We start from the raw sequence: 21,147 nt of genomic DNA, 5'->3' as shown, positions 1-21,147 counted from the left end.
GTGCAAGAAGCAACCGCCCGTTTTCCGGTTTGTAAAGCATAATTGATGCTAATCCACCAACATGAGCCGATTGTCTCCTCTTAGGGCTGTCCTGTCCAGGAAATATGCGTGGTGAGCTTCATCCTCTAGGCTGTGGTAAGAAGGGAAACCTAACGTGAGGGTACCATCACAGCTCGCCTTTATCCACGAGACAAGGCCCCGTCTGGGTATGTAATGTATATGACATGTTTGTTCTAGATCATAGATACCATCAATGCCTCTCTTAAATAGAAAATATCAGTCTAACCACAGACGCAGGCTTCCACTGGTCGAAGGCTCCAATCGACGTCTTCAGAGTCTATGCTGGACTGGGTGCAGCCCGCAATTTCTGACCCAAAAGCAACTTCGCATTCCCAGACACCTACTATCCCCTTGAGGTCTAGTTATAGTACAAGCAATCTGTGGAACACTAAGGATCCGATACGAAAAATCACCCTGAATACTGAGAAAATCGGTCGTCGCGATCGTACCTAGTAAGTATTCTGTCTACTTGTTTTTGAGGTCAACTTCGAGATTGGGTTCTAAGGCCATCCTAGTCCAACATTCTGGCTCAGGTAATAATGCCTTCACTATTTTACCTTTTCTTGACTAGGACTCATTGGTCTGTTGCAGGGATCATTGTCAGTGTTCTGAGTGCGTCCACCCGGACACGAAGCAACGTATTGTGGACACATTCTCTGTGAGTTTTGTGCTTGATACATTGAGTCTGAAATACCAGGACCTGACCAGCGAGGCAGATACCTGAAGATGTTGACTTCATCGATGTGAGTTATGAAGAAGAAAGTACAAGAATCAAGTGTACGTGTCCACCTGCCCATCTCTCGTGGCGCTTAAACTAAGATTGGGCTACTATAGGGTCGGATGGCCACACAGGTGTCTATCCGTATGCGTTCCTGAAGGAACATCAGTTCGGTTCCAGGAGGACTCCCCTGAACCCGTTGACATTTAGGTATTCCCAATTTCAGTATACTGTGTTACGTATTGACCCTTAACTTTTCCGCAGACCATTCGAGTCGGTAAAGTCCGACTCTAAGACTTTCCCCACGGTTTCCTATGACTCTGTTATGGAAAATGATCAAGGAGTCCTGGAATGGATTGAGCAGATCGTACGTTAGGACCAAACCATTCCTGTTTGCAGTGGAAGAAAGCTCATTCTAGTCAGCACAAATGGGGTTTCTGCTTTGTGAAAGGCGTCCCAATTGACCCAGAGAAGACAAAAACACTCATTGAAAGAATCGCTTTTATCAGGCCTACACATTACGGTGCGTGGTCCTTCCCTCAACCGAAGTGAGACAGGAAACTAAGATCCAGCAGGCGGATTCTGGGACTTCACCTCGGATCTTACATTCAAGGACACCGCGTATACATCAGAGTTCCTGGGTGCTCACACAGATAACACATACTTTACTGATCCCTCGAGGCTGCAGCTATTCCACCTTCTGTCGCATACGCATGGTGAAGGTGGAGCAAGCTTGCTTGTAGATGGATTTAAAGCTGCTGAAGTGCTACTACGAGAAAATCATCAACATGCTGAAATCCTCGGTTGCCTCCAGACGCCTGCTCATTCGAGTGGTAACGAAAGTGTGTGCATCCAACCGGTATACGGGACCCACGTCTTCCATACTATCCCGAGGTCGAGACAGCTCTATATGGTTCGTTGGAACAACTATGACAGGGCGCCGAAGTCAGACTGGAATTTGAAGCAACAGAAAGTTTGGTACGACGCAGCCCGTCACTGGAATGAAATCATCAAGCGTCCAGAAATGGAGATTTGGACACAGCTGGAACCCGGGACTGCTCTCAGTAAGTGACTCACCTTCATGACCGTCGTGTCTGCAGGACGATCCTCTAACAGACGGTCTAGTCTTTGACAATTGGAGAATGCTTCATGGGCGGTCAGAATTTACGGGAAAGCGGAGGATGTGCGGTGGTTATGGTGAGCCTTTTCAAGCTGCTGGATATTGACCAGTGACTTGGTGGACATTCTCAATACTAACGGTTGGCAGTCAATAATGACGATTTCGTGTCCCGACATCGTTTGCTTAAATTTGGCCGTGAGCGGGCTCTGAATACACTTGGAGTTTATCCTGACCCCCTCGATTGGCCACAAGAGGAGTAAAAGTATTTGGCAATGGACAGTTGTACAGTACTATAGAAAAGTGAGAAAAGTGACCATCCGGATAGAGCGGTTGCGATCAACTTTCAAAAAAGAAGCAATGGTAGACATTCTACTCTTTGGCGTCACTAGGAGAACCGTCTCTCTTTAAGGAGGCCGACCACATCATGCTTAAGGGGACGAAAGGTATAGAAAGGCTATGCCTGTAGGATAGAGATCAATAATAGCGAATGTTGGGGTTGAAGAGCTTCTTACGTGAGATGAGGTGATATCACGTGACCACAGGCAGGGCGAGCTTGCGTCGTTGGCTGGACCGCCCAGAGCTCGTCGGCGGTTCTCCAGACAGACAACATCGCCGCAGCATCCCCAGCTTGCACCACTCCATCTTCCGCGTGCATTACCTACACTATTTCCTACGTCTGATTCCTACTTGACTATATCCTGTTCCTTGTCTTTGTTCGTCTGCCCACCCGCACGCCATGTCGACTCTCGAGGATCTCGATGACCTTGAGCGGCGCGAAGACAAGGAGGAGAAGCAGCACCCAGGCGAAGGCGACGGCAAGAAGCCCGAAGGAGATGGCGATGCCGACATGAAGGATGCGGAGGAGAAGAAGGAAGAGGAAGAAGAGCTGCTAGATGAGGAGATCCTGCGATCGAGTACCAGAGATATCGTCAAGCGACGACGGATGCTGGAGAACGAGCTGCGCATCATGAAGAGCGAGTTCCAACGCTTGACACACGAACAGAACACGATGAAGGAGAAGGTGAAGGACAACCAGGAAAAGATTGAGAACAACAGGTACGGTTTTGTTTATAGTCTAAGCTGTTTGCTTGGAGACGCCCTTTATCGATGTCGTCACACAGTGTCCGATGATTAATACTAATATGGTGCTTTTACAGACAACTACCATACCTTGTTGGTAATGTCGTTGAACTGTTAGACCTTGATGTCGAGGCAGAGGCGGCTGAGGAGGGTGCCAATATCGACCTAGACGCCACCCGCGTTGGCAAGTCCGCCGTCATCAAGACATCCACGCGTCAGACCATCTTCCTTCCTCTTATCGGTCTCGTAGACCACGAGAAGCTTAAGCCTGGTGACCTCATCGGTCTAAACAAGGACTCATACCTCGTTCTGGACACGCTGCCAGCCGAATATGACAGCCGAGTCAAGGCTATGGAGGTGGACGAGAAGCCCCAGGAGAAGTACACAGATGTTGGAGGTTTGGACAAGCAGATTGAAGAGCTGGTAGAAGCTATTGTGTGGCCCATGAAGGAAGCTGAGAGATTCAAGAAGATCGGTATCAAGGCACCAAAGGGTATGCTGAGCTCGATTCGTCATACGTATCAAACATGCTAACATCCTGTCTAGGTGCTCTGATGTACGGTCCTCCTGGTACCGGAAAAACACTGCTTGCTCGTGCTTGCGCAGCCCAGACCAACGCCACTTTCCTCAAGCTCGCTGGTCCACAGCTCGTACAGATGTTCATCGGTGATGGTGCCAAGTTGGTGCGGGATTGCTTCGCCCTCGCCAAGGAGAAGGCTCCCTCCATCATCTTCATCGATGAGCTCGACGCTGTCGGTACCAAACGTTTCGACTCAGAAAAGTCCGGAGACCGTGAAGTGCAGCGAACCATGTTGGAACTTCTCAACCAGCTTGATGGTTTCGCATCCGATGACCGGGTGAAGGTGCTAGCAGCTACAAACCGTATCGATGTGCTTGACCCCGCTCTTCTTCGTTCTGGTCGTCTGGACCGTAAGATCGAATTTCCTCTGCCCAACGAGGAGGCGCGTGCACAGATCCTGCGTATCCACTCACGGAAGATGACTGTCGATGATGGTGTCAACTGGGCCGAACTGGCACGCAGCACGGATGAGTTCGGTGGAGCCATGCTCAAGGCTGTCTGTGTCGAGGCCGGTATGATCGCTCTGCGCAAGGGTCAGAATAAGGTCGGACACGAAAACTACGTTGACGCCATTGCGGAGGTACAGGCCAAGAAGAAGGACACGAACATGGGTATCTACGTCTGATATGCGCACGTCTTATGTTTCCCGGCTCGTCATGTACTGTATCCATTGGTAGTCAAACTCTGGCTTTCAGCATCATGGCTCATGGGTCATGTCCCTTCCATCCCGATGTTCCGGGGAGTCTTATAATTCTAAGAATGTTTCGGCAGATAGAAGGCAGACATAATGATATACCTACTATTTAGTCACGTTCCATTACTTTTCTTATCAATGATTAACCAACAAGCAAATCCAGGCATTAATTACTGTTCTTTCATAGAAAGAGAGATATGTGCCATAAAGAAAAGGGATCATCCGCTATGTACATATGACCGTGGAAAATGACAGACTCCGATCTCCAGATAAGCAGGACAGAGCTCTGAAACCAAAAAATATCCACAAACTTTCAGGATGTGTTGTACAAAGGAGAAACAGAGTTGCAGTTAGATAACAGAAAGAAAATGAGAGGTATCTCCATGACAAATCCCAAACCCAAAGCCATAAAACAAAAAAGAAGAATGCGCTGCTGTTTCGCCAGAAAATGAGGGGCTGTGTCCTCTGCCATAAATAAAAACCAAAACCGTGCCAGCCAGGTATCCAGTGCATCAAAGAAAAAAAAACAAAAACACAAATGCGAAAGAATAAACAGGATATTCAAATCCATCAAGCCATAAAACGCCCATCCGGTGAGTGCTTAACGAGCAATGGCATATTTCATGCCATGCCATGCCATGCAGTATACATAGTACAAAGAAACACATCAACAAGATGCATATCGAACAAAGCTGGTCCTCTCTCGAGGGGCGATGCCCTCCTGAGAATCATCCAGAAGGGAAAAAAAGCCATCAGAAGAATTGCTTTGGCCCGATGGGCTCAATGGCACCCGGCCGGTCGCGCTCGATGTGGAACCACCAATCTTTGCCCTTAGTGTGCGAATGGTTCCAGTGACCGGTGCAGCTATCTCGCGCCCACGGAGGCGCATTCGACGATGGGAAGCTAGGTGTCATGGGCGTAATTGGCGTGATGGGAGTATTCGGACTCGTTGCCATTTGCGAACGACCACCAATCGAGCCCCATCCACCGAATCTGGAAGTGGTTGTTGACGCTGGCGATAGCGGCTCTTCTGCTACACTGCTGACGATGCTACCACTGCGGTTACCCCAGGCGTCCACGTTCATACCCATACCAGCAGAGTAAGTTAGCGACTGGTTCGTGGCTAGCAAGTGTCTCCATCCGACCAGTCCACCGTCGACGTCGGCTCCGGGAATATCGGGGCGAAGGATGAATCGTGGAATGGTTGCATCTCTGAAGCTGTTCGGTCCACCTATTCTGCCCATATATGCCGGCATTCTGAACTCGTGAACTGTGATTGGTCCGTCGGTATCGTCGGCACGGTCGACATTGTGTCGCTGGCCCGTAGATTCCACTCGCTCACCGAATACATCAATTTCAAATTCAGACTCATCATCATCCTCTTCAAGCGCATTGTCGGGGACGTAAGAATCGGAGTAGTCTGTAACGATGACTTTCATTCCAGTCTCAGTGTCCTTCGCGGCCATATCGATGAATGTTTGGGCGCGGATACGAGCGGATGTTAGATTGTTTCCGCCGGGAAGAGCGAGTGGCTTCGCGTTAACGGATCCATGGGAACTCCGTGGAAGGCTGTATCTATCAGCAGGAATGAGAGCCTGTCCGCGCTTGATAGGTTGGCAGACCCCTTGGAGGATACCCGCCGGTTGAATATCGGAAGGGGCGCGTAGGGTTTCCAGACGGGGGAACCCTGAATGCACGATACTTTGAGCGAGATGAGAATTCGGCGTCTCGCTGTGCTTCGGTGGTTTCGCAAAAGGAACCGAGTCAAAATTGCTGAGAGCATTGATTGGGTCGGGGCTGGCCACATCCCAATGCAGATGCTTCAGGCTTGCTGATGCCAACAAGGGTTGAAAAACCATGCCCTCGGACTGCAATGTGGGACAGCTACTCGTCTGCACACTAAACCGTTCCAATTGCCTTAGAGAAGCCAGAATCTTCGAGATCGCGAGTAATGATTCGATGTTCAATTCGATGAGTGTTAAGGACTTGAGCCCCTGAGCTTCTTTCCGGGAGGCATATTGTGCTAGCCCAGTATCTGTTACCCCACGAAGGTTTTCGAGACGAAGTGATTCCAAGGGCGGTAGGAACAGTAACGTCCGATCCGTAAATGTATCCGCACCGAAGCAGGAAACGCAAAGGTGACGGAGTGACGGGAGAAGATTGAACATTCGCAAGAAGACTCCATGTCCTACCGGGCTGTTCATATTCAGGGAATGCAGCATAAGTGTCTCTAGGTTGGACCATGACACATGGTTATTGAGGAACTCGAACACTTGCTGCGGTTCCAGCGACTTCTGTGGCGACTGACTCCGGGCTCGATCGGGCGTTTCGATAGTGTCACCCAATATCCAGGTGTGCTCCTTCAGCTTCTTCCGCGTGGACAATGCGTATGTGAGACGGTCGAATTCATAGTAGTAGGGTACTGTGAGGCCAACCAGTCTCTCGAGGTTCGGACACACCATAACAACGGAGGCCACCAAGTCGCGATATTCCTGTAACTGAGCAGCCTGCCTACCGTTCACCAACAGCAGATCTATTTCGGGGACACGAAGCTCGAGAACTAGATTGGCCAGCAATTTCCTCTCTCGTAGTGTCCGTCTCAACAACTTTAGTCGACTCCCTCTCTTCATTCTGTACTTCTTCAATTGCGTGGGGGAATCATTTCCTATGATGTGGATGCGGTTGTATCTAAGACGCAGGTTAGACTTTCTCTCTTCCAGGTTATTTCATTCCAGTGATCTGTCAATGCGCTTACAGTTTACTTCGGACGGCTTTCTCCCATGTCCTGCTGGTTAAGGCAAGAGCGTGCAGATCCCGCTGGAAACATGTTAAACAACCCGATTTCTGCGGGCCGTTATGCTCGAATTCAAGCTGGTTCAGAATGCAGTCGTAAACCTCCTGTGGTAGGCGTCTGAAGACCGGCTCCGTCGGCTTTGGAGGGGGCGTACCAGATTTGAAAGTACGGTAGGAAAAGCCCGGAGATGTGGGCGATGTGGGAGACGTGGGGGAAGTCGGAGAGTAAACAGTTGGGACAGTAGAAGTGCTGAAATTGCTGGAGTATGAAGAGACTGAAGTTGTTCGCGAAGGAACGGAATGTATGGCAACTGTATAGGCGGAATCCTTGTAGGTATGAACAATATGGCTCTCGTGAGGGACAGTATTATAGGGCATAGCAACCCCTTCCGGTCTGCTAGCGATGACACTCATGGTCGATATTCTGGAGCATTTGGTAAGTTGTGAGAGAAAGAATGGTGGGCAGTCCCTGATCGTTCAAAATTGGGAGTGTTAACGAGAGGCTCGATCTCGAGGAGAGAGACAGTTAAGACTCGAGTATCATCGACCACCAGCGCAGCCATGCCGCTACCACTCCAATACCTTTAAGGGAGATGCAAGGGTATGGTAGGGATGGGGCGGCACTTCGACGAGACGATCCTCTCCCCACCGGGGCGATGATCGAAGGCTCTCACCCGTGCTAAAGCCAGCACGCTGTGGAGGGGAGCGGAGGAACTCGTGCGATTTGGCAAGCCATGACGACAGGGAAACTCTGAAGGGGTTAGTCCAGAGGGGCGACAAAGTAAAGAGTATGGACGATGGATCCATCACCGGGAGGCTTTCTGAGCTTCGGGAACTTTTTTTGACAGTACATATCGACACGCCTCCAGCACGCGGGAAACACGTTAGTACCCGCGAGATACTGGAATTCTTTGTTTCTTGCAAGATGACATCAACAATTGCCGGGAATAGATAGTTATTGTGTAGATACAGCATTCTTGATGACCATGGCGGCCGCACGAGATGGACGAGCGACGAAAAGGCGCGATGGAAGACGAACAGACGGTTTGCTTCGTCTGGAGGAGGCGCTTTGCCTGTTTGGGCGTAGGCGGTGGGTCATAAAGGGTTAGCGCCAGGGACAATAACGCTAACCCGTTTCGGGTATTCTTCAACCTCCCCCTTTTTCTGCTCTCTTGCTAGTCACGATAGCGTACCGTTGTTGGCGGTATTGGCATCGGCATCTTAGACACATTGTTATTATTATTCTCCCTTCAGGGTTCTTTTTCTTCCGTTAGACTTCTTCTTTCCGATGGAGAGGGTCCATTATGCACGCAATTCATCGAGGGATCAATCACCCTGCTGGAGGAACTGCAACCCTTGGATCCAGGGTGCGACTATGACACCATTTGGATTCTTGAGAATGAACGATCTCGTGAACTACATTCAGCGCCCTTACAGTTCCAGATGAAACTGGAGAGAGGATCAGCTGTACCGGCCCCCGATCGGCTCGCCAATATCCCTTGTAGGCCAATCAGGCCGCGAGGCTGGCAACGTCTGTGATCTCTACTCCAGATTTAGACCCTTTCTACGCTCACGAAAATAGCAGTCTAGCAGAAGGTCAAAGAGCATACATTAGTTAGTTATTATTATTATTGGCATCGATGATGAGACCCCAGGCATGCTGCACGATTGCCTCACGGCCGATCAAGCCGCCCCTATCCGTCGATTTATCATCCTGGAAACGTTTTGTGACGACCGAATCCCACGCGTCGTTTGTTTTCCAGAATCTCGTGGTCCGGAACTCTAAACACTCCGAGATCTTTTGTTATCAGCGGAGTTGCCAGTATGCGCCGAATCAGAGTCGCACACTCCATTGTTTCAGATAACAGATCGGATGGTGGCCTGCGAGCCACGCAATGGCGTCTTTTGCCGCCTCGTGGACCGCGCGATTTACCGGCATGGCTCACTATAAGACTATATCCAAGGGAGTAGTAAACTACGACTCTAACCAACTTAGAGGGTCTGCTAAAAAAGTACTGTAGTTTGAAGCAGAGCGTCTACCAGTCCAGGAACCCCGTGGTTATTTGGCGGCCGCCATACCAGCCTCCTCTGACCGCAAAATGCTCCGGTCGTGTCATAATAATCCAACCAGATGACTTTTCGACCAGGTCCGCAGTGGGTAGAAGAGAAGACGGGTCTGCTCTTAGCACCGTGCTCTTGACCATAGTCCATACTCGATACAGTACCTAAGCCAAATGGACTCATGGAAATCTTACAGTTCTGGAAAAGCAACATTACTAGGACTGCATGTAAAAAGGAGATCACCAGCAGTATCTGTTATGTAGTAAGTGACCGTGCGCTGAAGTTATCCAACGGCCGCTCCACTCTCTCTCTAATGATCACGGACTACCGAGAATGCTACAGGTACTCGGACGCCGTTGCTCGAGTAGATACTCGGCCGTTTGATTTCGGTGTGTTCCTCCCAACACACAGATCGCACTCCGCAGACGCTTTGGCTGGCTGTGCCAAGGAAGATCTTTCGTGTAACTCGCGAAGTCTAATATCGTCGACTGATTATCGTCCTACGCTCCCCTGCACATGCATCGACAGCAACCCAACTGAAAATGCGGAGGCAATGTTTCGCCATCGCAGGTAGCCCGATGACCTCGAAAAGCTCCTGAAGGTCGTTACCAGAAGTGGATCATCCGGTCCGGCTCGCTTGGGGCGAATTCGCGCCTACGGCTTGCTTAGCGCTGAGGAACGGGATTTCTGGGTCATAGCGTTGGAATTCAGACTGCTCAATCGAGACACCTGCATTGATATATCAAGGTCCCGCCTTCGACGACCACTGAGCTACTTTGATCAACAGTGGGCCTCTTGCACTGCGGACTATCTATTTACTTCCATACTGAAAAGTATTATATTTGGGAGTTCGGTTACACCTACACTCACTGAGATATCTGACCATGATTCCCGAAGACATGAAGTCGTAATTCAAGACGCCAAAATACAATTAATGACAGCGAATCGACGACCTACGTAGTAATTTAACTATCTGACCAGACACAACGAGAAAGACAGTGCGTTATTCTGCTAAATAAACGGTGAGTGGCCCCGCCACTCTACTATCGTTTGGCCAACGCTCAATCTGCTACACACACCTAACCAGGTCAGGCTGAACGCATTATTATTGCATCTCCAGCAGAAATCACCCGGCCAACTTAGCCGAACTACTGGATATTAGTTCATATGGACAGGATTAGGTTGTCATGCAGAATCCATCTGGGGTAAACAGCCCACAGCAACAAGAGCCTCCTTTTGATCCGATATTTATTATTTACTATCGAGCACGGCAAGGACATTCATCTCAACACCCGATGGTCTAGTTAGTTAACATCTATAATAATTACTCAGCAAACAGCTACATACATCCATTCAGAACAGCAAAAGCTCAAGGCAGAAGAACATCACACCTCGAATAACTAAATGCTTAGCTTTAACTTTATCTACAAAAAGAAAACAATAATAATATAGCAATCAACACAGCTCTCACAACAATATCAAGTTAAGGTTACCTAACTACCTAACCCCCTTTCAATTTTTCTTACTAAAAAAACATTCCCACCAGTGGCACGAGATAGCTAGCTACTTTTTTAATCTATGTTTTGTGATTTCCCTTAGACTTCACTAGCTCTCTCCACCCTAGATACTAAATTAGAACAAAATCTCTCAAGTCTCAACTCACGGTCCCTACTTAACTGTCAGGAGTAAGCGCTGAGAGAGTCCGGCTCTATCTAGGGAGAAATAACAATAACAACCACCACCTCAACTACGGTCAACACCAGTCTTCAGGATAGCTAGCAGTAATAATAGCTAACTTAGTTATCTATAGAGTATATTAACCTGAGGGCGTCCGCTGGCAGATTATTCGTCTTTTGCGGTGGGTACTAACTCAAGTCTCTCTCTCTCTCTCTGTTTCTCTGATTCTTTTCAGCAAAGACCCTTTTTTTATATTTAAGGTAAAAGTTAATTGAATTCTATAAGCGGGAGATCTTCGTCGAGCTGAAGATGATCAGACCCGGAACTATTTTTCTCGGAATATACCGGGTCTTTTTTTTATAAGACTGCTGAGGGAAGAGGGTAATAATAGTTAACTAACTACGTATTCGAGAATAATATACGTACGCCCTTCTTCTCCTTACCCCCCTGTTCTACTCGTTTTTTTAGATGGCACGGGAGAAATGTACGATAAAGAACAGGAAGGATATAATTTCCAAGGAAACAAAGTCCAATTAGTACTGTACAATAGATTCGAAAGAATGGTTATATCTAAGCCGAAGGAAAATGAGAAGTTTCTATCTCCATTATGCGCGTGTATATGTAAACTATCTACATAGTTATGTAATTCTGTATGTAACGCAGTAATCACAATCGTAGTCATGCGGCGATTATTGTCTAAGATGAAGATATTATCATAAAATAGAAAAATAGGTCTGAGATAGCTTTCGCTCTTGATTCTTCTTAATTATCCTTTCTATTATTTTAGCATATCTCATCTCATCTTATTTTATTCTTTCTCTCTTATCAAATGTTATCACCACTGCTATTCGTTAATAAACGCCATCAGTCAACGCTCACAGACATACCTGTTGTAAGGAACTGCGGAATGGGCAAAAAAAAAAAAAAAGGAGTGGTTAACTGTGTAATAACAAATTCCCTTGTTTTCCCTCTTCTTTTCGCAGCCTGTTATGGCTTTCGGTTTCACGTTCTCTTCCTTGTTTTATTTTGGTCTGGTCCGCAGGATATTGGAATAGTACCAAGGACATAGGAATCCAGGGCGGGAGCATTCCTGGCTGACATTCCTGGTCCATTCCAGATCTCTTTTTCTAGAAAAGTAAGAAAATTCCATGAAATAATGACCTGGGTCTGGGTCTCGACCTCGACCGGAGCGGGCCGGTCGCGAGAATCCAACGCTGTTCCAAGGGACGAGACAGGCGGGAATTCTGCAAGGAACGGATACAGCCGCCCACGCGCATTGTAAATGACTTCACCAACAATTTGTCCTGGGCAGTGGGGATAAGTCACGAGGTAAATGGCGTTCTCATGATACAAGGCTTTTCTTTCTCAAGGGCCATTTGGTCGGTCGAGGCGCACCATTTCTGGACATGGATCGTGGATTACTCAAGTGACTAGAAGGAAGCAAGAGAATGACTCTGGTCGAGGGTCAATGTGAAATTCAGTATCTAGTTCCTCTAGATGATAACCCAAGACGATAGGCTCCCCGCAGCTGGGCCCGATTCCCGCAGGGCTGTAATGTCGCGAGGTCATGCCGGCGGAGGCGCATGCATCCATAGGGCGACCAAGACGAGGATCAGAAGCTCATCAAGGTCCCATTCAGAAGTAGTCACGACAGGGATCGACACTCAGAAGGGCTGCCGGGTCAGACGTACTGCCCTATAGGCGGGTGCTATCACCAAGTCGCTATCGGTTTCGACACTACAGGCGAGACCTCACAGTGAAACACCTACCATGACAGGATATGTAGATTGTATCACGGAATGTAGCACTGAGCATAAGGCTCAATGCCCCCGGGGCTCGGGACGGTTAAACAAAAAAGGAAGATGAACATCACCAGACATCGTGTGCTGGCTTTCTTGCAGAACGCCTAAAGATCTGGAAACAAATCGGCACAGGACATTGCCCTGAGACTGCTCAAACGCAGTGAATTCATATACCATCGTTGTGTCATGAAAACGAAAACAGTTGCCAGAGGCTGTGTAGACTTCGTCTCTGGTACACAGAAGAACGGGAGCATAAAAATGAGATCGGAAGGACCATGATGAAGGCTTAACTGAAAAGCAAGCTAATGCAGCAAAGGACCAGGGGTAGAACTGGGGTAGTTAAACGGGGAGATACTCAAATAGCAAAATGCAGAGAAGTAAAAAGAAATAGGCAAAAGCAACTCTAAACCGGGAACCCATAGGAACTCTTTCAACGGTCTTAGATAAGGAATCATATGAGCCCACTACCCGAAGGACGAAAAAGGTGCGGCCAGGCGAAAGTGCTGAGAATATGGAACAAGGAAGATGAGGAAACTTTTGTCCGGTCATCGCATGCAAGCTTTATGGTATAGAATGAAAGACCAACCACATGGATTAGGAAAAGGGCGCGTGATGTAGAACACACCTCTCCCCCAGATCTCGCTTATTCCCAAAAAAAGAAGCCTGTGTACAAGAAGCCTGTGTACAAGAGAATGTGCAGATCTCCCACCTAGCAAGCCAAAGACAATCAGACATCGACATTGAAGATGCCAGCTTCGCCTTCGCCACTCTTGACAGCACCGCTTATACGCCGGTCAGAGACGCGTCGGTGATCGGCAGAGCTTCCAACTTGATGTGCGCGGTGCCAGTCTTCCTCTCTGAAATACTCTTCCACGCGCTCGTTCGGTGTCTTTAGATGGTGGTCAATTGAACTTTCATTGACGAAGGTGAAGCCCTTGAAGTTTGCTTGCAAGCCTGGTGACAACGGCGTGCCCGATGGCATGAACCCATTTGCCAGTGCTGCGGCACGGTCGTTCAGAGAGTTGGAGTTTTCAAGAGCCGTGGTGAATTCTGGGTCGAAGTTGGAGGTATCGGTATCAGACTTCAACTTCGGTTTGAACGGAGGGACGACGTCCTTCCGGTTCAAAGCCTCCCAGTCGACGTCGTGGAAGAATGGATGCGCCATGAGCTCCTTTGCATCATCCTTGGCACCGAGTCTATGCTTGGGGTTCCGGTTGAGGAGACCCTTGACAAAGTTCCTTCCCTCGGCGCTGAGGGCATCGCGGGGGAACCGGACCTTGCCGAAGGCGATGTTCTTGTACATCTGCTGAGTGTCTTCAGCGTAGAAAGGGCTCCAACCGCAACACATCTCGAAAACGAGTACACCAAGGGACCAGAAATCAACCATCTTGGTGTAACCTTGCTCGTCCAGCAATACTTCCGGCGCAAGATACTCCGTCGTGCCGCAGAATGTGTTGGTGGTGTCGTTCTTTGTAAGATTCGCCTTTGATAGACCAAAATCGCAGAGTGCGATGTGCCCGTTAGCATCGAGTAAGATGTTCTCTGGCTTCAGATCACGATACACGATGTCATGCTGGTGAAGGTGCTGCAATGCCAGAATCAGTTCCGCAATGTAGAACTTTGCACGAGGCTCAGCAAAGCGGCCCTCCTTTTGCAAGTGCCAGAAGAGCTCACCGCCGGACATGTAGTCCGTGACGAGATAGAGATCTGTAGGCGTCTGGAAAGAGAACTTAAGCCCGACGATGAAGGGCGATGCGGCCATGGCAGTCCTGACAAGAATGTTCCGCTCACCCAAAGTATGAGCGACCTCCTTCTTCTGGATGATGACCTTCTTCGACAGAACCTTCATAGCGTAAATCCGTTTGGTGTCCTTCTTCATGACTTGATACACCTGACCGAATGTACCTTTGCCGATGAGCTTGAGGATCTGGAAGTCATTGGGGCCGACACTTTTCCTTTCCGTCTTCTCGAAGCGCATCTCCAGGTGGATTTCTCCACTGGTATGCGTATTGCCTGCTGCACGAACGACCAGAGGGAACCATCCTTCGAGCCGGCTCTTGTCTTCCTTTAAGTCAAGGCTCAGACGAACATGGCCCAGAAACGCCTCCTGATTATAGCGATCATAAACACAGACATCGATCTCTGACTGTTCACCGAGCACATCACTACGCCAGTCGTTAGTAAATAACTTTTCCGCGAGAGGGTAAGAGTGAAATGGAACATACAAGACAGCCTCGTGATTCCACCGTGGGTCCGTCACTTGTGTCTTGCCTCTGTGGTCGTGGCTGTCCAGCGAACTGTTGTTGCTGCTCTGTCGACTCTTCATCGGGATCGCCATAGGCCGCCCGGCATCATGTTCTGCTTCCTTCTTCGCTTCTTCATCGTCCGGACTCTGAGCACCTTTCGAGATGTATTCATTCCACTCGAACACGCAAACAACGTAGGGATCGGTGCTAGGTCGAAGGCCTCTCGCCTCTGCTATCTTCACGTGAAGTTTTCCTTTGATGGAGCCGACAGGAGGCCCTTCTTCCTGAGAAGCCGACTCGGGAGTGGGAAACGCATCGTTGAGCTTTTCCGTCAATTCCTCCGAGGGGTCTGTTGTGTCCGCCGCCTGTTGACCGGATGGATGTGATGGATCCGAAGTCGATTCCTCGGCCTTTTCCTCCTCCGACTGTCCGTGCTCATTTGACATTGCCCTCGGCGTAAGTGGGGGGGTATTCTTCAGACGCGACTCATTAGCCGCGTTCTCAGTTAGCTTGGCATGGTTCTCAGGATTCTCAAAAGATTTTGAAACGTGTGGCCTTTCATGCTCGAGCAGGGGTACGTCCGTGTCTAGCTCTGATGGGTCAGGAGGGGACGGGTTGGCAAAGCGGGTTCCAAGGACTGGATCGTCCGAGACGCTCGACACAGGTTGACATGTAGGTCCTCGTGACTGGGGTTCAGGAGATCCATTTGAAGAAGAGAGATAGCCCTTGAGAGTGGAATAAACGGAACTCAACCCCTTATCCGGACTAGAGGCACAACCTTCTGCATCTTCCTGATCTCTCTGTAGAAATGAACAGGAGGATGAAAGTGGGGGGGTAGGCAGCGAAGTAGGGCGTGAAATCTCTGGCGGTTCCTCTTTTGCAGGCTGCTGCTGCTGTCTACCGTCTGGCAGAGCTGATGACTTCGCATCAGAGAGCTGGTCACGCTCTGCCATGACAGGCGGAACTGATGGTAAGGAATTCTCGCCAACGATCTCGCCCTCCTTCCGCTGCACCATCTGCGCAATCTGCGCATTCAACTGAATACTCTCCACAGACGCTGGGGTCAAGGAAATTGAAGAGCGTGCTTTGCGAGTACTGGGTGTGTAACCTGAGGAGCCACCAACCTGTGAAAGATATGTGTGCATTATCGACGGCTGACGCTTGTCTGAGGGATCAGGTTGAGGCGTCGAGACCCCAGGAGACGGCGAGCCGCTGGAACCAATTTGATCTTGGCTATCATCATCCTGCACACCCGTGCTGCAGGACCGGTTAGCACAGATGAAATTCATGACAATGCAAGATCCTGAATAAGAAGAGGAGAGGGAGCTGCAATCCAGATGTCTCAAAACCCCAGGTGATGATATAAAGTGATTGGGGCAGCCTGCAGGGAAGATCGGTCGGGAACCCGTTAAGCCAGCTGACGATCCACGCGACAAGAACGTCACAGGCGTGCTGTAAATGCGCCAAGGCTATTTTTGCATGTTGACAGCTCTACACCAACCACAGTGCAGCAGATAGCCGCTGGGTCGAGCAGCAAAGACTTTGGGCTTCACAGCGAGCCCAAACTGGAAAAAAAAAAAGAAAGAAAAAAGATAGAAGGCTCATAGTGTTTTGAAGCAACTGCAGCAGTGATGGCCAAATCGGGTAAAATCGGTATTGTCACGACATGCCAGCAATGGAAGAGAGAAAAGAGTCTTAACTCACTTCAGATGCGACCCTTGCCTCGTCATGTCCGCAGGGACATGTGGGCTCACTCCGGTTGGTGCCGCCATGGCCGCTTTCCCATTAACGTTCCTCCAAAAAGTTCAATGGCCTTCTGTCCGCAATACCCTTCTCAGCACAGTACGGTCCTCCAGATGCCTGCACCGGGGTTGTGAAGAGATGGCGGGGATGTCTGTAGCAGCAGATCTCGCAGCGGCAAGGCCGTGTGTTGAGGCCTTTCGTTGTTGTTGTTGATGTTGATGATGTGTGATGATGATGATGAAGATGATGGAGAAAGAGATCCAGAAGTTTTGCGCGATAACTGTGCTCCCACAAGGATAAAGCACGGCCACTGTCGGCTCCGGGTCTGGGTTCTCGACCAGCGGTGGATTCGGGTACCGATGCTGGTCCGCGCACTAGACGGGAAGGACAGGTCGCTCTCCAAACCACGAATACAAGCAGGACAACGAGTCCGGGAGGGAGATACCTTCAATAGCCGTGATCCTGAAGGCAGATAGAAGACGGTGATGTGATGATTGATGGTTGTTCCCGTGCTGGCGGGCAGTTGGTTAATGATAGGGAACTAGTGTGACGCCCACCGCGGAGGTCACTGGTACGGGGGGGGATAGCGTCGACTTTCGGGGGGAGCCGGCTGAGGCACAGCGGGACGGCGGCTCACACGAACGGCGGAGCAGAATCGTGCTGGTACTTGGCACGGACTGAGAGAAGATCGAAAACAAAACAAAAAAGAAACACAGAGAGGAGGAGAGTAGTAGTATGAGGAGGAAAAGAAGACAAGAAATCGGGAGCGACTTGTCAACTTGTCAAAAACGCTTCGACGGACAGGTTCAGAGGAGCCGAAGTATCAGCGAGAGGCGAAAGTTGCAGCCCGAGTGGAGATACTGGACTTGGTCGATGGAGCCGGTGACGGCCAACGTAGACGAGTGAGCGCGCAGCCGAGGGGGCTTGTGTCCGCCGCAGCCCAGAGGATCACAGCTTCTTCTTCTTCTTCAGCGACAAGGGACACGATTCAGCGCACAGGAGGGGTCCTGGTGGACTGGCGAACGATGCTAGTAGTGTAGCCAAGCACCAGCAAGCGACAAACTGTACATCTTCCACCCAGGGAACCGGACGACTGGTGGCTGTCTTGCAATCTCCCAGGTGTTTCGTGTCGAATAATAATGTCAAATTATGGTATGTATTATTATGTATCAGTGTTTCTGTTCTCACCGTCGTGCTGGGTCGAGTCCTGCTCCTGATTATTTACCTCTCATTCCTCATAAATCTTAGGTATTTCATTAACTACCTAAGTACGAACTCCTACTGACTTATGGTATTCACTACTGGGTATTAGTAACTGAGCACGGTTTGTACTCCGCCCTTCTCGGGTGGGGGTACGTTCTGCTACCGTCATTATCGGCCCCTTTATCATCATTTATCGGACTGGTGTTGGCAACGAGAACTTTGTTTTGGATGAGCCAATTCCGTTGGATGATTAGGAGCCCGAGCATATCCCGTGTAGCCGTGTGCTTTCTTCTTTTCCCGTGCAGACGCATTCCTCGGTCGATAGATGGTATAGAGACTATTTATTATGATTTGATTTCCTATGTTATGTACTCCCTCTCAACCCTCCCTTTCTCACCACCCTCCTCTCTCTACCATCCACTAGAGTACAGAGCAGGGTGGAGACTCTGGGTCAACCAACATGTGGCTACGGAGGTCGTACCAGTATTTTGTCTGTCGATCAACATCCCTGCAGCCTAGTCTGTATGCAATGGATCGATTTGTCTCTCGAGTCTAGGGACAGTTACTTACTTACCAACCCCCGCAGTTGTCCAATAGGCGAAATGAGGCGACCAGTACAGTATCAAAAAAGCAGGACTTTGATCTGGCCTGGCAACGTCGATGGCACCACCAATTTGGAATCTCGGGAGCTAAAGGGAGCAGCCCAGTGCTGTTATACTTCCATTGGCTATCCTGGGAGCTCGATAAGTTTCCCTACCTGGTCAAAGAAGTCTAACCAGTATAATATACATGGCCAGCATGGTCAAAGCTTGCGTCGATCTAACACCCCGCATTTCAGCGGTGCAGTCTACAGGTGTCAAGAATACTTCCGTACGAGGTACAGAGCATGTATATGCGTCTGCGACCTGAACTGTACTCCGGATTCCGGCGCCATTTCGAGTCAGAAAAGGCACGTCACATCCACTAGTCAACTACAGTATTCTGGTCACATCGTGTGCAGGCCAGAGAAACCGATCTTCCAGGGGGGAGGACGTCCGATCAAAACTGTCCTGCTGGCAGTTGTGTGCGGCATACCTCTCCGTCTTTGCTTAAGTTAAGTATGCGATAGCTGGAGGTTCTAGATCTCACACTCTCCGCGGTCAAGGCCCTTGTGCGGCCATGGAATCTCTCAGTCTTGCCTATCAACAACGTGGGAAAAGTGATCCGAGGGCACTGTCCCTGAAAAGGGCATACTGAACCGTCAATCCTGACTGTCCTGAAGACATTGTCGTATGGAAGGGTTATCACTGTTGTTGTTTTGACATCGATAGCCCAGGGTGCCCGTCAAGATGGAGGGTTGCCATAACGTCATTTGCAGGCATGGCCCATGCTGACTACGGGCGATCTGCAAGCTGCAGGTTCTCAGGCCTTCAGATCTGACCCAGGATCAGCGGGCACGTTGGCACGGTCAGGCCCGACCACTAGAGCCCGTATGAACGGGCCTAACAAGCGCCGCGAGGTGAAAATAATAATGCAGTATGTATACATTTCTGTTTATTGTTATACGTTTTTTTTTTTTTTTTTGGCCACTGCATTTCAACAATGTTATTTTCAATGGAGGATATTAATTCGCCGCCATCCATCCAGCCAGCCAGCCAGCCAGTCCATTTCAACGTGCATGCATGCAGTCCCCTTCTGAAGCCTTCTGCATGTGACGGCTGTTTCAGGCGAGACGTGGGAAAGTCGACCAACAGGGCAACTGCTGACGCCTACGGATGGCTGAGAGCCTGAGAGGCTGTGAGTGCTGTCGACGCTCCATAGGGGGGGGGGCAGCAGATCGCCAGTGTCAAATCGCATGCTGATGGTCCACCGGCAGTCTTTGCTGGCGGTTGGTAGCTGGGTTGACCTGCAGAACGAAGATGCAGCGAGTGCCTTAGTGACTACTCGGTGGCAGAGAGATAGCCGCTGGTTGTAAGAAGGTGCAGAGGTGAAAAAAGCATCCAAAAAAGCATCCGAGCCATTCGCAGTGGCCGTGATGCTGACCAGGCCAGTATGGCTCTTATGGAGTGGCTGGAGGAAGTCGGAGCGAGGAGCTGTGACGTAGCTGCCGCTGGAGTTCCGGCGCCAACAGTTCCACTCAGCCCACTTCGCGCGTCCATTCGTCCCGGCACGGGCAACATCGGACGGACGGGGGTCGGAGCACTGCGCTCCAAGGGATTATTTAATTAATTAATTAAATGAATTAATTAAATCAGAGAGCCGAAAGCTGGTTAACTAACTTAACTAACTAGGGCTTCGGTGTTAGGGCAACTGCACAGGCTCGCTACAGTTAAGGCCGGTGCCGTGGATGCATCTATCATCTATCATCTACATCTAACTATCGTGATCGAGAGATATTATTATTAATCGGGCTTGTTGCCATATAGTAATACTAACTACTCTGTTCGAATCCCTCTTATAGTAACATGCAAGGGGTTAAAAATAATTCATTCTTCTCAAACGGAAATTCATCACAGCCGAAGAGAATACCTAGCTCTCAATCTATAATAATACCTTCACATGGATCACAATAATTATCTCATGTGAATATCATAGAGTGGACCTTATCCCTCACAAATCAAGATCCTGTCGGAAGGCCGTGCGTGCGTGAGATCCGAGAAATAAAGCCCTACGTTATTATCATCAGTTACCGACAGCAAAGACAAGGATTAGCGGGTTCTAGAGTAAAGTAGAGCAGAATTAATTATTAACTCATCTTGCATGGAGGGTTGAGATCGATCAGCTGCCCGGTGTCACAATAACAAGGAAACTGTGACGAGCTAGAAAATATCTAGGGTTTCGAGACTTATTACTCTGTCTGCCAGGGATAAGAATAGTAATGTCTCAAGGGAGGCTTGTTCAAGCCCACACCTCAGCGTCAGGGATTTATTTATATTACTACAGCTAGTTTGCTCAGGTAAGTTCCTGTCTAGGGATGTCAACTCGTCCAAGGTAGGACAATCACTATGTGTATGTTCTAATTCGAAAGTCCTACGCGGGTCCCCTGTCGATAGCCAGACACATTGCACTGGTAAATAAATAGACAAGTGAGATCTGGAAAAGTGACTATCTAGATGTTTCTTTCTTTCTCACGGAGCTCAAATCCAGAAGAATCTTTTAGGACACGCGAGACTCGTCCATGTTCAGAGCTAAACAGTGACCTAACTAGTAGTATGGTCAGTCAGTGTAGTTGGTACAATAGTCACTAGGTACCATATCAATACCTACTCTAATGGCTAATGGAAGGACTCGCCACATTGTGATCAATAAAACATAATCTAGGCCCAACATTTGCCCATTCTCTCAGGACATCTTTGAATCAGCGATATCGCTCAAGAGAAAACATCCTGGA

At 49.2% G+C, this 21,147-nt stretch overlaps 6 protein-coding genes across 6 annotated transcripts; 3 read left to right on the top strand and 3 right to left on the bottom strand.

Annotated features, from left to right (window-relative positions):
• The first annotated feature begins 13 nt into the window (after positions 1 to 13).
• On the top strand, positions 14 to 2,415 carry C8Q69DRAFT_450732 (trimethyllysine dioxygenase). The gene is made up of 12 exons (XM_028629453.1): positions 14 to 111; positions 173 to 206; positions 298 to 512; positions 576 to 593; positions 652 to 718; positions 777 to 837; positions 895 to 988; positions 1,043 to 1,145; positions 1,202 to 1,301; positions 1,354 to 1,842; positions 1,904 to 1,975; positions 2,046 to 2,415. Exons 1-12 carry the CDS (start codon positions 62 to 64, stop codon positions 2,156 to 2,158), a joined length of 1,416 nt encoding a protein of 471 aa, XP_028488975.1. The 5' UTR covers positions 14 to 61; the 3' UTR covers positions 2,159 to 2,415.
• A 73-nt stretch (positions 2,416 to 2,488) lies between these two features.
• On the top strand, positions 2,489 to 4,330 carry C8Q69DRAFT_21432 (P-loop containing nucleoside triphosphate hydrolase protein). The gene is made up of 3 exons (XM_028626227.1): positions 2,489 to 2,954; positions 3,056 to 3,471; positions 3,525 to 4,330. Exons 1-3 carry the CDS (start codon positions 2,635 to 2,637, stop codon positions 4,181 to 4,183), a joined length of 1,395 nt encoding a protein of 464 aa, XP_028488974.1. The 5' UTR covers positions 2,489 to 2,634; the 3' UTR covers positions 4,184 to 4,330.
• On the bottom strand, positions 4,331 to 4,885 carry C8Q69DRAFT_21428 (hypothetical protein). Its single transcript, XM_028626225.1, has one exon. It carries the CDS (start codon positions 4,763 to 4,765, stop codon positions 4,478 to 4,480), a length of 288 nt encoding a protein of 95 aa, XP_028488973.1. The 5' UTR covers positions 4,766 to 4,885; the 3' UTR covers positions 4,331 to 4,477.
• Positions 4,886 to 5,004: 119 nt separating this feature from the next.
• Positions 5,005 to 7,459, bottom strand: C8Q69DRAFT_502862 (hypothetical protein; the record flags this gene model as incomplete). Its single annotated transcript, XM_028632435.1, has 2 exons — positions 5,005 to 6,940; positions 7,008 to 7,459. The coding sequence occupies 2 exons, from the start codon at positions 7,457 to 7,459 to the stop codon at positions 5,005 to 5,007; spliced, it is 2,388 nt and encodes a 795-aa protein (XP_028488972.1).
• A 5,853-nt stretch (positions 7,460 to 13,312) lies between these two features.
• Positions 13,313 to 16,120, bottom strand: C8Q69DRAFT_440428 (kinase-like domain-containing protein; the record flags this gene model as incomplete). Its single annotated transcript, XM_028628649.1, has 2 exons — positions 13,313 to 14,750; positions 14,811 to 16,120. The coding sequence occupies 2 exons, from the start codon at positions 16,118 to 16,120 to the stop codon at positions 13,313 to 13,315; spliced, it is 2,748 nt and encodes a 915-aa protein (XP_028488971.1).
• A 1,765-nt stretch (positions 16,121 to 17,885) lies between these two features.
• C8Q69DRAFT_450717 (hypothetical protein) lies at positions 17,886 to 18,386 on the top strand. The gene is made up of 2 exons (XM_028629452.1): positions 17,886 to 18,299; positions 18,364 to 18,386. Exon 1 carries the CDS (start codon positions 18,006 to 18,008, stop codon positions 18,294 to 18,296), a length of 291 nt encoding a protein of 96 aa, XP_028488970.1. The 5' UTR covers positions 17,886 to 18,005; the 3' UTR covers positions 18,297 to 18,299; positions 18,364 to 18,386.
• The last annotated feature ends 2,761 nt before the right edge of the window (positions 18,387 to 21,147 follow it).

Source organism: Paecilomyces variotii (assembly GCF_004022145.1).
Source record: "Paecilomyces variotii strain CBS 101075 chromosome Unknown C8Q69scaffold_1, whole genome shotgun sequence".
Classification (NCBI taxonomy): domain Eukaryota; kingdom Fungi; phylum Ascomycota; class Eurotiomycetes; order Eurotiales; family Thermoascaceae; genus Paecilomyces; species Paecilomyces variotii.
This window is presented reverse-complemented; position numbering and strand designations above follow the sequence as displayed.